Here is a 14,740-nt window from a genome sequence, read left to right as displayed (position 1 = left end):
ATAGCTATCGCTAGCTATTAAAATCACTATTATTAGCTAACAACACCCAAAGCTAATGCGTGTGTACGTGTTACGTACATACGTAGTTACGTCATTACGTCCTAGAAGCTGTAAGAGGGGGGGACATACTGTACTGTGTGAAATACATTAGAATATTAGCGCTCTCTAGGGAGCCGTGTAAATGTTGCAAAAACAATCATTTAATTATTGTTTATTTAATTATTTTATGATTTTATTAACTATTTGCTGATTTCATTAATACACTTTAATTAATATTTTTGCAATTTAATTTCATGAACCTGTTTGTCAGCTCATCATTAATTTATTATATCTGTCAAACTCAGCTGTCAAAGTCAGTGGGCGGGGTTGATATAAATCTAGTCCAGTCATTGCTTTGGTCTGAAGCCTGGCAATTCGCAAGTCTTTCAAAACATGGCGGCTAGGGACGATATATTCTAGGCTGACCATATTCTGAAATCCCAAAAAGAGGACACATATGCGTGCCAAGGCGGGCAGCACGCCAAGGCCGGGACTAGGTAAACATTTGCCAATGATACTCGAACTTGCTTTATAAATAATATTTTTTTTTAAATAAAGCATTTTTTCTCCTCTGTTGACAGCAGTGTTGGCGCTAGGAATTTTCCAAATGGGGTCCCAGGGACCCCATCAAGTCATAAAAATGGGGTCCCACAGTAAATTTTTGGGGTCCCACTTTTTTGTAAGCGTTTTGAAAACAATTGACAAATGTATGCATTATCCTGTTATATCTCACATTCTATATTGTGTTTTGGAAAAAGGTTGTCATAAATGTTACTTAATTTATTAAAAAAGATAATACAAAAGAAAACAAATGTGTATACATATGTAAATGTATTCAGTTATAAACATTTATTCACTTTCTTCTTTCCTTCGTTGATCTAAACTTTACCGCTGCTGGTAGTTTTTTCTATGTTTTTATTTAATAAGTTGTAGGTGTATTTATTTCAGTATAAAAGTGTAAAAAGTGTTTTGCTTGGGTCATGAAATGATGATAATGGTGTGCCAGGACATACATACATTTTATATTTAATGCTTAAATCTCTGGAGTCTACATCAACTTCAGATCTATTCCTCATTTCAAAATGTTTTAGTTTTTTTTATGTTGTTTTTTTTGTTTGTTTGTTTTCCGCCCTTTTTTGTCAAACAAAACTATGTTTTTTTATGGCAAACACACAAAATATGCAAAATCTTCCACCAAAAATATTTTTCAAAGTGGAATATTTGATGTGAAGTAATGGGAACCTTGGATAGGTCAATAATTCATAATAACCTTGATTTTGATTCAATATTATGTTTTGAGCAATGACAGTTTGAAAGAAGAAAAAAAAAACAGCTTTGTTTTATTAGTCAACATTGAAACTTTTTCTAAATTACATTTCACCTTTAAGCTTTTTTATTTCACTTTTGTTATGTTTTTGTTTATTTCAATAGTATTTTTAGAATGTGCCATGGGCCTTTAAAACATTAGCTGTGGGCCACAAATGGGGAAAAAAAAAAATAATAATAATAATCTGCATCCTTTCTGATTTCAATGCATTAAAAAGACACAAAAAGTGCGTTAACGCCAACACTGGTTGACAGTATAACAAAATAAGTCACACTTATATTCTGTAACATTCACAGTTTTGGAAAAAAAAGTGCAGAGGTAGAAATATTCAAAATAACCTCTTGTATATAATCTAAACATAAATAATGCCTTAAAACAAGTTAATTAAATTTAAACACAAAACAGCAGACGAGCTCTCACCCTGCACAGCTGTTTTGTGCTTAGTAGTGTTGATATGGGCTTGTAAATATTTGGCCCCTTTATTTGCCACAGATACATATGTTCCTGCTTTGAACACAGTGCATTCTGCTTCCCATGTGTCACGGCCAGGACGAAGACACGAATACTTTTCCCGCAAATCATCCGTGAAGTTTCATTTACGTTTCGGCTTTTTTTTGTTTTCATGTCTCTCTCCACTCACTACCTCTCTCGCTCTGTGTCTCTGCCCCTCCCTCACGAATGTTGCTAGTGCGCACACCTTTAGTTTTTTTTTTTTTAACCCCTTCTTAACTTAACCCTGGACGTACATTGAAAATACACGCAACCCTAATTCAAAATGCCGGACATTTGAGGCATTTAAGAAACCCCGCCCGGACACCCCCGCAAAAGAGGACATGTCCGGGGAAAAGAGGACGTATGGTCAGCCTAATATATTCATACTTTTTGGAGATTTGGTGACCAAAATATCGAGTGGAAGTGCCAGCTAACCAATCAGGTGTTAGGATCCACTCTATGACTTTGACGTTTATACATTTATGAAGATGCTACACATCGTGATGAAATAATTAACTAAATAATTTAATGTTGAAATAATTAATTAATTCCTGAAATAATTAAATAATGAAAGCAAAGAGGGACAAGCGGTAGAAAATTGATGGATGGATGGAATAATTAAACTGATTAGATCATTAAATGTACCTTCATGTTCATGAAATTAATCACATACTAATCAACACATTTATGTATTTGATTTAAATCATAATTAAAGACACATATAAGTGATTATGTCAACAGCTCTTGGACAGATGTATATATTTTAATGCTGTGCAACTAGACAGTAGTTATGCTGCTGTTGCGATATAACAAAACCTGCCGACATAAACAGCCATTGTTATAAGTATCACTTCATTGGGTCTCCCATTTTATGTATTGTATTGTATTTAATGGCCGATTATTGTTCTAATTTTTGATAAGATTTAAGATGTTTATCAGGATTCTTAGACTATGTAAACACTTTGAATTTGAACAGTTACTTAAACTGGATCATATTAGTACAATGTTTAATTAATCCATTCTATAATTGAATTTCACATGTTCATAAACTAAAGGTTGTACGTACATAAAAATGTTTTAAGTTACGGTACATCCTTTTCTGAGGTTCTTTCTCCTTTTTAGTTGAGAATAATTATTGTACATTATTGGGTAGCAGGTTATTATTTGCTTTGTGCATAATTTTAGCTGTTTGCAAATGGCATAATCATTGAATTTCAATACTTTTGATTCTTCAGATAAAGGGTTTGAATTCTCACTTTATCCAACACATTATGGAAATAAGGAAACAGGGTTATAGTGTGTAAACTGGTGTTTGTCTCCAGTCGATTATTTCCTCTTTTGTCACATCTGTCAGGGAAAATGGAGTTGGGATTTCTGTCTGGAGTGTCGTTGAAATCATCCACTGACTGACACGGGATCTGGATACTTTTATCTGGAATCCAATATTTACGCTTTCCACTTCTTTGTAATACTGTCATTTGTTAATTTCTATTCTGAGAAGTATTGAGGGTAATCCTTAGTTGCATTTTAATGATGCTGTCCCCATATTGCTCCCATGTTGTTTCTGTTCCTGTCTAATAATAGAATGCTAGTTAGCGTGTTTTTGTACGTTTTGTACTTAACTTATGCCCCTGAAGCTCTTAGCTGTATATAATGTATTTTTGTTGTGATAACCAGTTTTCATTTCTTTTGTCATCCATGGTTGATTGTCCATTTTTTGCTTCTTACTGTATACATATTTTTTTCTTCATTCCTAACATATACAAATATCGATATATTTTACAACTATGATCCAGCAAAATAAATACAAAAACTGCCTGCATTAGCTATGATGTTGTCGGTGGAACGAAGGAAATGTAGTTGCAAACTGAATAGCAAGTTAAGCAGCCTTAGTTTGAAATATAATATCTTAAGTAATTGATCTGAATTAGACCTTTTTTCTCTCATCCAGTCAGTCTTGTACAACTGCTGACGTTCATACATGTCTAATTCAACATTTGGTACTCACAGGACTGCAGTCTTGGCGATGACACCGTGTTAGACAAGCTGAATTTAGCAGAACCAGACCAGTACGAGCTGCCGGACCTCAGTGCAGAGGAGCAAGCTTTGATCCTGGGTGTGTGGTAAGTCCTGTACACTGAATATTAGCACACCTTCAACACTTCCATCAGTTGACCTTCAAACTTAACAGTCAGCCTGCATTTGCTGATTTACGATTGGGAGATGTTGTATTAGTGTTGACTACATCCATCATAATGTCCTACATGTGGCAGTGTCTCCTTGGAGAAGCATGGATGTGAATATTATTTGGTGGGTAACAGATGTATTTTCAACCACGCTATATACTAGGGTTGTCCCGATACATTTCACTAATAAACACTGGTTGTGCAAAAATAATCAAAAATACTACAATCTAAGAAATAGAAAAGTTAGGGGAGCTTTGGTACAATTCCTTTACTTTTAAAAGAGAACCTTAAGTATTGTCCGATACCAATTTTTATCTGATAGGAAATCAGCAGGAATGATATTCATTCATTTATAGTGTGGAATATTAGAAAAGATTTGATCAAGTGAAATTATTACCGGTATAACTCGGTAACTACATGACTATTACTTGATAAACATCCATTGTTTCCCCACTTTAAACCTTTGTTTTTTTTTTTTTTAATTAAGACTACGTTTACCTTCGCACATTCCTAGTTTAGTGCAGTGGGGGCCCACCTGTTGTGATGCTTTTGCTGCTCTGAATTCAGCACATATTGTTCATTGCACATTTAACAACATCCTCTCATTTCTATTTGATCATTTGATAAAAAGCCAACACATGCTTTTTAGACAGTTTCATGTATGCTAATGAGTATGCTGTTAACAAGTGTCTACATTGTGTCACTTCTATTGGTGAACAGTAGGAATACATTCAGAAGTACATGGCATCCATTAAAGTACAAAATCAATTTGTCCCTGTTTGTCAGTGATGATATTTACTGTTGTAAGGGGATGGAAAAAATTAAGTGAAGGTCAGTAAAGCAGCCTCTGAGATTGCTTGGAGATGATTGATGATCATCAAGGCGGTTACAAGTGTAAACACGGACACACCGCCTTAAACTGAAAATATTAGGCCTCATTCAACAAATTTGAAAACATATCTGTTGTAAAATCACAATTTTGCTATTTTCAAGGAGAATTTGGCAGTCCATTCTCTTGTTATTTATACATTTGAGACAGCTGGTTCTAACTAGCACAAGTAAACGCCCACCGCCACCCTCTGAAGGGCATACAACTCGAGTCTTTTGTGCACATAAACTGAACTTTGGATGAAATGTTAATAAATAGAAACATTCTGTATATGTAACATTAGGGCTGAGCCGATAAAACAAAATCATTATATATTGCAATAGACACATAATCGATTTCAATATAAAATGCGTTCGATAAACTATTCGTTATAGATTTATATTTTTTGGTCGGAAGAAACCAGAAATTGTGAAGCTAAATTTGTTTCATTAAGTCACTCGCGCTTTGGTAACCGAGGAAACAGGAAGTGTTACTGAGCAATGTGAGGGACACGCCAACAGCCAATCAGTTAACAGTATTCACTGAGCAGTGGGAGAGACACACTAGTTTGGTTGCGCCATTTTTCTGTGTCCCGCTGTGGATTCTGCATGGAGTCACTCAGTAACAAAAACTTGTCTTTAGTTTTGTTGGTTTTAATGCAGAAGGTGCAGCAATATCTGACACTTCCAATGTGTCCGTTTAATGAGCAGCTTCCCAAACTACTGTGTAGTGTGTAATAGCTTATGCACTACTGCCGTCCAGTGTCTCAAATCTGCAACTACCTTCAAATCTACTTTTTACCTTAGCCGCGCTCATCCTACCTGGCTACCAGACACCCTCTCCACTGATAAATAGCCCCCTTGGTAAGATGTAAATTGTTTAACTGTATTTATTGGCAGGCTTCAATAAGTCATTAAAATATCAATTATCTATATCGGTAGATAGAAAAAACGTATATCGTGATTGATATAAATTTTAGCCATATTGCCCAGCCCTATGTAACCTAATGTATTGTTTGACAGTCCAATAACTTGTATTGTGTATATAAAATGTTGGTGGAGGGTTTTGAAGGCTACAACAATTACTCCTATTACAATACAAATAAGGCCACAAGAGAAGTATCCCACACTTCTCTTTTGTAAAGTAAATCTGAACAGCCGATATGGGCATCTACATCAACTATATGATTTGCCTGAGAAGCTGGAGAGGACAACAACAACAAAACAATGACTCCTATTAACAGCATCTTCCAAGCGTTTTTCATCATCTTTAAAATCCTTTAAAAAAAAGGACATATGTGTTCTTGTCCCTCCTAATGATTGTGTACGATAGGCAAAATTAAAAAAAAAAGGGTGCAGTTTCCCTTTAAACACTGTCATTAAGACATGGAGTTTTGTTTGTATAAAATTAGTGAAGACATTAGGCAAGTGTGACCAAGTATCTCTTAACTTGAGAAAAACTTGTGTAAAACACAATTTGTCATTTCAATTTCAAATTTTAAATGGAAATAGGTAAGGGTTTAAAGACATCGAAGATCTTCAAAAATCTATGTCCCAATTGTGTTTTCAAGTCCATACCACCAAAGTTGTTATTTTGAAGGCATATTTTTCAGAAAGAAATACAGCCAAACATGAAAAAATATTTCTTCTCAATGTATTCAAACTCCTATTGCTCAATGCCAGTAATACTTGGACACATTCTGATTGTCGGGTACATAATTTTAGCTTAATAGCTTTGGAAAGAGCCTATTACCACGTTATACCCCAAACAGTTAAATGACAACTTCACTTTTACTTTGGGTATGACTTTTTTCTGCATTTTAGCCAAAAAGAAGAATGCGCATCACATCCATCCATCCATCCATTTTCTACACTATATATATATATATATATATATAAAAAGTTTTAAACAAATTCTTATATTGACGAATGAGTCCCTCTGACTGTGTATGTATAACTAAAATATTTTAATTCTATACCTCAAATTCATGTTGATCACATGCCTACGACTACCCTAACGAACGACTACTTGACTTGAGTGTAAATTGTGTTGTACAGCACTGATTTTCAGAAGAACAACCCTGTCCACAAGCTGACACAAGAAGAACTCTTGGCCTTCACATCAGTAAGTACTGTATTTTTCTCAGCATTAAAGAGGAACTGCACTTTTTTGGAATTTTACCAATCATTCACAATCATTATGTCAGACAAGAACAAATGTATTTTCCTTTTTTATGTATTCTGACCATACTTGCCAACCCTCCCGATTTTCCCGGGAGACTCACGAATTTCAGTGCCCCTCCCGAAAATCTCCCGGGGCAACCATTCTCCCGAATTTCTCCCGATTTCCACCCGGACAACAATATTGAGGGCGTGCCTTAAAGGCACTGCCTTTAGCGTCTTCTCTCACCTGAAAAGGAGACTTATTATATACAGTATGCCTCTGTTATCCATAGGTTTATCTATAACCCATAAAGTAGGCAGGCACGGAACTATTTCTCAGCGTGTGTTTATTCCAGCGCACGTTAATACACTGACACACAACATCCGGATTCCCATCATGCATTGCTTCAAAACTACGGCAAGTTGTAATGTCCAAAAACATGACAGAGACGAAGAAGAGACATGGCGATGACGAGTAAGAAGAAGAAGTACGCTTGCAAGTTCCATAATGATTGGAAAAAATAATTTCAGTTCATCCAGGACAGCTCAAAGGGGAAGGGGTATGCTGCCTGCAAATTTTGTAGATCAGACTTCTCCATTGAACACGGTGGCCGAACGGATTATTATATATATATATATATATATATATATATATATATATATATATATATATATATATATATATATATATATATATATATATATATATATATATATATATATATATATATATATATATATATATATATATATATATATATATATATATATATATATATATATATATATATATATATATATATATATATATAAGAAATACCTCAACCCCCCCCCCCCCTGATTCTGACAAGTACATAAACGCTAGCAAAAGTCAGCTAACAATTAAGCCAATGGGAGTCACCCTTTTCCGCTTATAAAGTGCTCTAAAAACATCCAAAAGCCTCCATCAAGTATATACAGTATACGTATATTTTTTTAAAACACTTGTTTATGGATTGAAACTCAATGCACAAGTGTTCCAGCAATACAATCACATATCAAATTTGCACTTTTTTAAATAAATCTAATATTTTAAGTTATAACATTAAAAACTTGTTTACTAGCTTTTAAATACATTTTTTTAATCATAAATAGGGCCTTTTAAACATGAAATAACACCCATATAGTAATCTTTACACTCATTTCACCCAATTTCACCAAAATTGAGTGTGTCATTTACTGCCCTGTGTGCCTCTTAACTGTCTTCCGGGGACAAATAACGTTTTTTGAATTGAAATGAATTCTACTGTAAATTACAGTACCACCGGAAACCCAGAGGATTCGCTAAGCGTCATTGCTATGGCTGTCCCCTGGCCATTACAACATGGGCACTTTGTGGAAATAATTAATCACATCCTTAATTATTGTATAATTCCTCTAAGTCAGAACTGGACTTCCATGTGCTAAACCACGTTTTAAGTTCTGTAAAAACTTGGTCAACATGACCGTCACGGCAAAGATAGTCCCCAACATTGCGCCGTCATCATTGTGTGCCGGTGTTCTGTCGATATTTGCTACCTATCGATGTCTGCTACCCAACGCTACAGCGCATCCACACGCACAAACGCAAATATTTCCTATATTTGCCTCGAACAAAATACTCATCGAAACAGCAGCCTCGTATGCCTTGTGTACATGCAAGTAGTGATTTTTAGAATAGAATAGAACAACAGTGTGCTTCTTTACTTAGCATTGCACTGACATTAGCAGTGTTGTTATCATAAAGTGACGTGCCAGAGAGTCCTATTGAGTCCTGCCCTTTGTTTCCACTTTGTCATGCGATATCTCCCATGTCATAGGCTCACCAATATGGAGACGCGTTATTAGTGAGGCTGGAGTCGAAAATTAAGTGACTCTCCCATTGACGTAAAAGTAAACAATAGCTTAATCGCCGTGACATCAGAAGTCATACTGTTAATCTGGAAACCGAAGTCTCGCTTGGTGAATATCCATGGTGATCACTACATCATAATAATAAAAAATAATACAAATACTGTACTGTAATACATATAAAATATAGATTTGACTCAATGTAAGAAAGAATTTAAAACTCAACTTAGACCAAAAATGTGTAGAATATGCTTAAAAACCAAAATCTTTAGTGACGCTACAAACTTTGAAGCGTTATATGGCTCGTGACTGTAGGTACATGCACGTGGTAAAGGAATATGTCGACAGACTGAGGAAAGACAACGTTACTTTTGTTGTTTTTAGTAGGGAAGCACAATTAGTATAAGACATATAATTATTGAGCCGATACAAGTGTAACAACACACTGCAACAATTGTGATGTTATAATCAATCAAACTTTATTTTTAACGATAAATCTAATAAAAAAAAAGCTTCGATAACAGATTTTTTTTTAAACGCTCCAATGAGGCAAGTTACCCGTACTGGGCTGTAGGTGGATTAAGGTGAGCAAATCAAGCGCTTCTACCTCGTAGGATGTCGTTAACGGGCCCCTTAACTCATGATAAACAAACATGGCGTTGATCGTGTCAGACTTTTTCACTGTTTCAGAGGTAGACATTTTCCGTGCAAACATTCCGCGAGAAGGGGAAAAAAGCATCAAGGTTCAACCCATCAAACCTTATCAGTCACCCGAAATTTCAGCATTGCTACGACTGTGTTTTAAAAGCCTACAAAGACGCCAGATACTAAACTAGCTGCCCCAAAGCCAGGTGCAAAGAAAGTTGCGCAAAAGCCACATTGCAATCTACATTTAAAAAATAGTAGACATGAATGCATGATCCGTATGGGTCTTGAGAAGGATGTTTTTGGTATTGGTGTCAGCTCAAAAAAAAAATCCTGCTTCTTACTTTTTTCTTTCTCAAGTGTGAGGCAGACTCTTGTTATGGCAGTGCGTCAAAGAAAAGGAAAGTGAAGTGAAATTAACATGGTAAAATGTTGAGAAAGTGGTTGCATGTTTGGTCCAAGCCGCCCAAATGTTGTGACCATCATGAAGGATAAAGATGTTATCAATGAACATGTGAAAGCGTCTGACCCTATGAAATGATAACAGTGATAACTAAGCAGCATAGTGGTCTCATTATTGACACTTCCTTTTGGAGCCTCCCTTGCATCAGCCCTTCCAGTGTGCAATGCACAGGGATAAAAGTAAGTATTTGTTCTCTCTTATTACACCACTCCTTAATTTATTTTTTGCTTTTAAAATTATTACTGTATTGTTTAAGTACTTCATGTGCTCTTTGTAGAGTGTAAACAACTTAGGTGTTCATTTACTTACATGTTATTTAAAAACTCCACTTACATTGCAACAGAACTTATACATAGTCTGAGGACCTCCTGTGTTATTATAACCATCTCTGTTACGAGGCGCCTCAAGGCTTCATCAGTTAATCATCGTGGAGGGAAATAGCGTGTCCTATATCATTGAAGGACAGCGTTGTTTTTTTTATAGAGGGATTTGGGCGTTGTCATTCTCTGGTCCTTCATTATTTATCATTCTTTTTATTTACTGTATTTCACCCAACTTTGTGGAAGTGCAACAAACACAATGGGAGTACAACTCCCATTGTGTTTCACATACCACAACCCCAAGCACAAGTATGTAATAGGAAGGGCTACTATCAAACACAATGCATTGATAGTGTTTGTGCAATTACCATTACAATGATTACATTTCTAAATCAGATTAATCAGAGGGTTGCTGTGGATTAATTTTGATGACTCATGATTAAATGTAAGTAACTTTAGATCTATATTAATGGTGTTTCATTTTGCATGGGCAAAGAGTCAAGAAAGAGGAAAATAGAGATGCACTTAACGTGTTTATTAAACACTTTTAACATTATGTTAATGTTTTCAAAAACTGCCGTTTTTTCTAGACAAACAATAACAGTGTAGACCTGTTTCTCTTTTTGTGTTAACGTACTTTGGTGAAACGAAAACTCCTTTCTGCAGTATGTACATAATACTTTATGACCCTCAACTGTTCCGACATGTTTTTTTGTACTCAAATCTCCCATGGAGAGAACCAACATGCTGTTTAGTGTTGTCCATATTGACTTGTTTGCTTATGTCACTGACACTCCCCAATAGGTGTGGGTACATTTCACTTTGGTACCGATACAGTGCCAATTTCTGGGACCTGTGATAACAGTCCTCATGGTACCAATTCTTTTTTTTTTGTGAGTGTGTTCATGTTGATAAATATTATTTTGTTAAAAAATAAAATGAACTTTTAATGTAACATTTCACAGTAAGCTGATAATAACAACTGCTGTCCAGTTGTTATCCTTGGTTTTCTTACACTTTGGAGTATCATTTGCAAGTATGCATTCACTTGAGTCGGTCCTAGGTGTGTTGCTGTAGTCAGGAAGTAGCATTTGCCATTAAGTTAAATGTGCCAGTCTTGTCTTTTGTTGAGTCCTACCAAGTTTTTAAACTGTAATTATTGTACTTACGCACCGGTTGTTGAATTGTAAGGTGCATTTTAGTTGTCTAACAAATTTGGAGGCGTTGTAAAATCGCTTATCTTAATTAGCATCGAGCTAGCGCATTTTGAAAAGTGGAGCCTTACTTTTGAGAGCTTACTATCAGGCATGCTGGTTTTTTTTGGTATGGAAAATTGCAATATTACTTAGAGGCAATCCACTATGAATATGCCTGTTTGCCAAACCCGTGCTTGAGGTGGTGCTGAGTCTGCAAATGGATATGATGTCGCATGCAAAAAAAAAGGTATCGAAATATGGTACCGTTTGATTTTATGTGAATTGGTACCTGGTAATACCAACAGAATTTGGATAGGTGTGCATCCCTATTTGATCTACTGCCAATGTGTGCATGTGCACCACTACTTGGACAAAATGTGTTACCTCAGACTTCAGTGATTTTGAGTTGCAGAGGAGCTAACTGCGTTAACATTTTTAATCAGATTAATAATGATTAGATATATGGATACAGTATAAATAGATAGGAACTTTCTTAATGCATTGGGAAAGTTCCCTCAGGGTAATTCCAATTCTAGCAGCAGGTATGACCAAGTCACTAAACAGGCTACTCTGGTGGCTGATGACAGTGTGCAGACGGTGGCTGGTGTTATCCCGGATTGCCAGCAGTTTGTTCATGGATCTGTTCTCTGTAACTGTCAGAATGTCCTGCTTCATGCCGACCAAAGAGCCGGCCTGCCTGATGAGCTTGTCCAGTCTGAAAGTGTCCCTCTTTGATGTGCTGCACAGGAGTTTCCTGCAGATGTTGAATGATCAAAGCCTCCTCTGCTTTGACTGTGCAGATAGTCTGTGTTGCATGCCAAGTCCAGGTTCTCATCCAGCCACTCCCCGAGGTACATGTAGGTGTCTACAACCTCCACCTGAGCACCCTCAATGTTCACTGCTTGGGAGCGTGGCCTGAACTTCCCAAAGTCTATAACAAGCTTTTTGGTTTTTGTGGTGTTGAGCTGCTCTTGGTTTCTGTGGCTCCATGTGACAAATTCCCTCACCAGACTGGTACTCCTCCTCTTGATCACCCATGATACACCCCACAATGAATGAATGAATGAATGAATGAATGATCTTTATTTGTCATTGTGCATGTACAGGTACAGGTCCAACGAAATTTAGGTTGCTTCCCTGAGGTGCTTTGCATTTTAAAAAAAAAGAAGAAACCACACAATATACAGAAACAACACAATATACATAATATGCAATATACAATATGGCCTTTGCATTTCAAAAAAAGAAGAAACCACACAATATACAGAAACAACACAATATACACAATATGCAATATACAATATGGCCTAAGACCACTCTTAAGAGGCAATGTAAAAAAAACCGAGACAATAAAAAGTATAAAGTGACTAGTAAACTGACTAGAGAGGAGTAATGCTGGTTCCCAGTGTGCTGAGGGGGTGGGAGTTAGTATTTCCTACCTCCTGTGCTGTGCAGGCTTTTTATTGTGGATTAAAAAAGTAAATAAATATGGTAAATATTGTCCAGTTGGCGTGTAATCGCTGATTGCACAGTGATTGTTCGGTGGCTTCCTTATGTTGCACGTGAGGGAGTTTTTATTTTTTATTTATTTATTTATTTATTTTTACATTCCAGCTGCGTTTAGTGCAGTTATGGCCCCGGGGTAGAAACTGTTCTTGAGTCTATTTGTGCAGGTTTGCATGGTTCTGAAACGTCTGCCGAAAGGCAGCCGATCGAAGTGGCTGTTGCCGGGGTGGGATGGGTCCTTGAGTATGTTGGCTGCCTTCTTCAGGCAGCGGGAGTTGTACAGTTCTTCCAGGGAGGGGAGGGGGCACCCGATGATTTTTTGGGCCGAGTTGACGACCCTCTGGAGAGCTTTCCTCTCTGCTGCTGTGCAGCTGCAGAACCATACGCAGATGCAGTATGTGAGGATGCTCTCCACAGAACAGCGGTAGAAGGACACCAGTAGATCCTGTCTCAAGTGGAGATTCCTGAGTACTCTCAAGAAGTAGAGCCTCTGCTGTGCCCTCTTGACGATGGCCGTGGTGTTGGTCCTCCAGGACAGGTCCTCCTCCAGGTGAACTCCCAGGAAGCGTAGAGATGAGACTCTTTCCACACAGCCCCCGTCGATGTACAGGGGCTGTATGGTAGTTTTTCTCCTCCTGCTGTCCAAGATCACTTCCTGGGTCTTGAGCTGGTTCAGTTTCAGGTTGTTCACCCTGCTCAACACTGCCAGCTGCTCCACCTCGTCCCGGTATGCCGTCTCGTCGACCCCAGAGATGCAGCCCACCACCGTTGTGTCATCGGCAAACTTTATGATGTGATTGCCGGGGTGGGTGGCTGTGAAGTCGTGGGTGTAGAGTGAGTAGAGCAGGGGTATCAGCACGCAGCCCTGAGGTGAGCCGGTGCTGAGGCTGAGGGCTGTGGAGGTGTGGGTACCCATCCTCACCCTCTGATGGCGGTCAGTCAGGAAGTCTTTAATCCAGAGACAGGTGGGGTTGGATATTCCGAGGTCTGCTAGCTTGGTCACCAGTCTGTCAGGTAAGATGGTATTAAATGCAGAGCTGAAGTCTACAAAGAGCAGCCGTACATAGCCCCCCCCCCCCCCCCACCCACCCACCCCCCCCACCCACCCACCCATGTGGGACATGGCGGAGTGGAGAGCCGTAGCGATGGCGTCCTCCGTAGACCTGTTGGCTCGGTAGGCAAACTGGTGGGGGTCCAATGCGGGCGGTAGGGATGAGAGGATGTGGGTCCGGACCAGTTTCTCGAAACAGTTCATTGTGATGGAAGTGAGTGCCACTGGCCGGTAGTCGTTCAGACAGCTGACAGTGTTTTTCTTTTTTGGGACCGGGATGATGGTGGAGGTTTTCAGGCAGGATGGGACGGTGGCCTGGGACAGGGACCGGTTGAAGATGTCGGTGAGGACACCAGCCAGCTGATCAGCGCAGTCTCTCAGCACCCGTCCGGAGACGCCGTCCGGTCCCGCAGCCTTCCTCGGGTTCACGGCTTTCAGTGTGCGTCTGACCTCGTGCTCCGTCACTGAAAGGGTGAGGCTGCTGTGGTCTGCCGAGTGAGGTGTGACTGCTGATTGAGGTGTGGCTGTTGGGTGAGGTGTTGCTACTGAGTGAGGTGTGACTGCTTCCGATGGTGTTACCTCAAAGCGGGCGTAGAAGGAGTTCAGCTCCTCTGCC

General features: G+C 38.2%; 1 protein-coding gene across 1 annotated transcript in view; it reads left to right on the top strand.

Moving 5' to 3' along the window:
- Positions 1-14,740, top strand: part of ttc27 (tetratricopeptide repeat domain 27) — a 135,533-nt gene that overhangs the window by 60,222 nt on the left and 60,571 nt on the right. The window contains 2 exon segments of the mRNA XM_062058984.1: positions 3,869-3,981; positions 6,970-7,036. Coding sequence (XP_061914968.1) covers positions 3,869-3,981; positions 6,970-7,036 — 180 coding nt within the window.

Source organism: Entelurus aequoreus, linkage group LG09, assembly GCF_033978785.1.
Source record: "Entelurus aequoreus isolate RoL-2023_Sb linkage group LG09, RoL_Eaeq_v1.1, whole genome shotgun sequence".
Taxonomy (NCBI): domain Eukaryota; kingdom Metazoa; phylum Chordata; class Actinopteri; order Syngnathiformes; family Syngnathidae; genus Entelurus; species Entelurus aequoreus.
The sequence above is the reverse complement of the archived record's forward strand: the minus strand, read 5'-3'. Positions and strand labels throughout refer to the sequence as shown.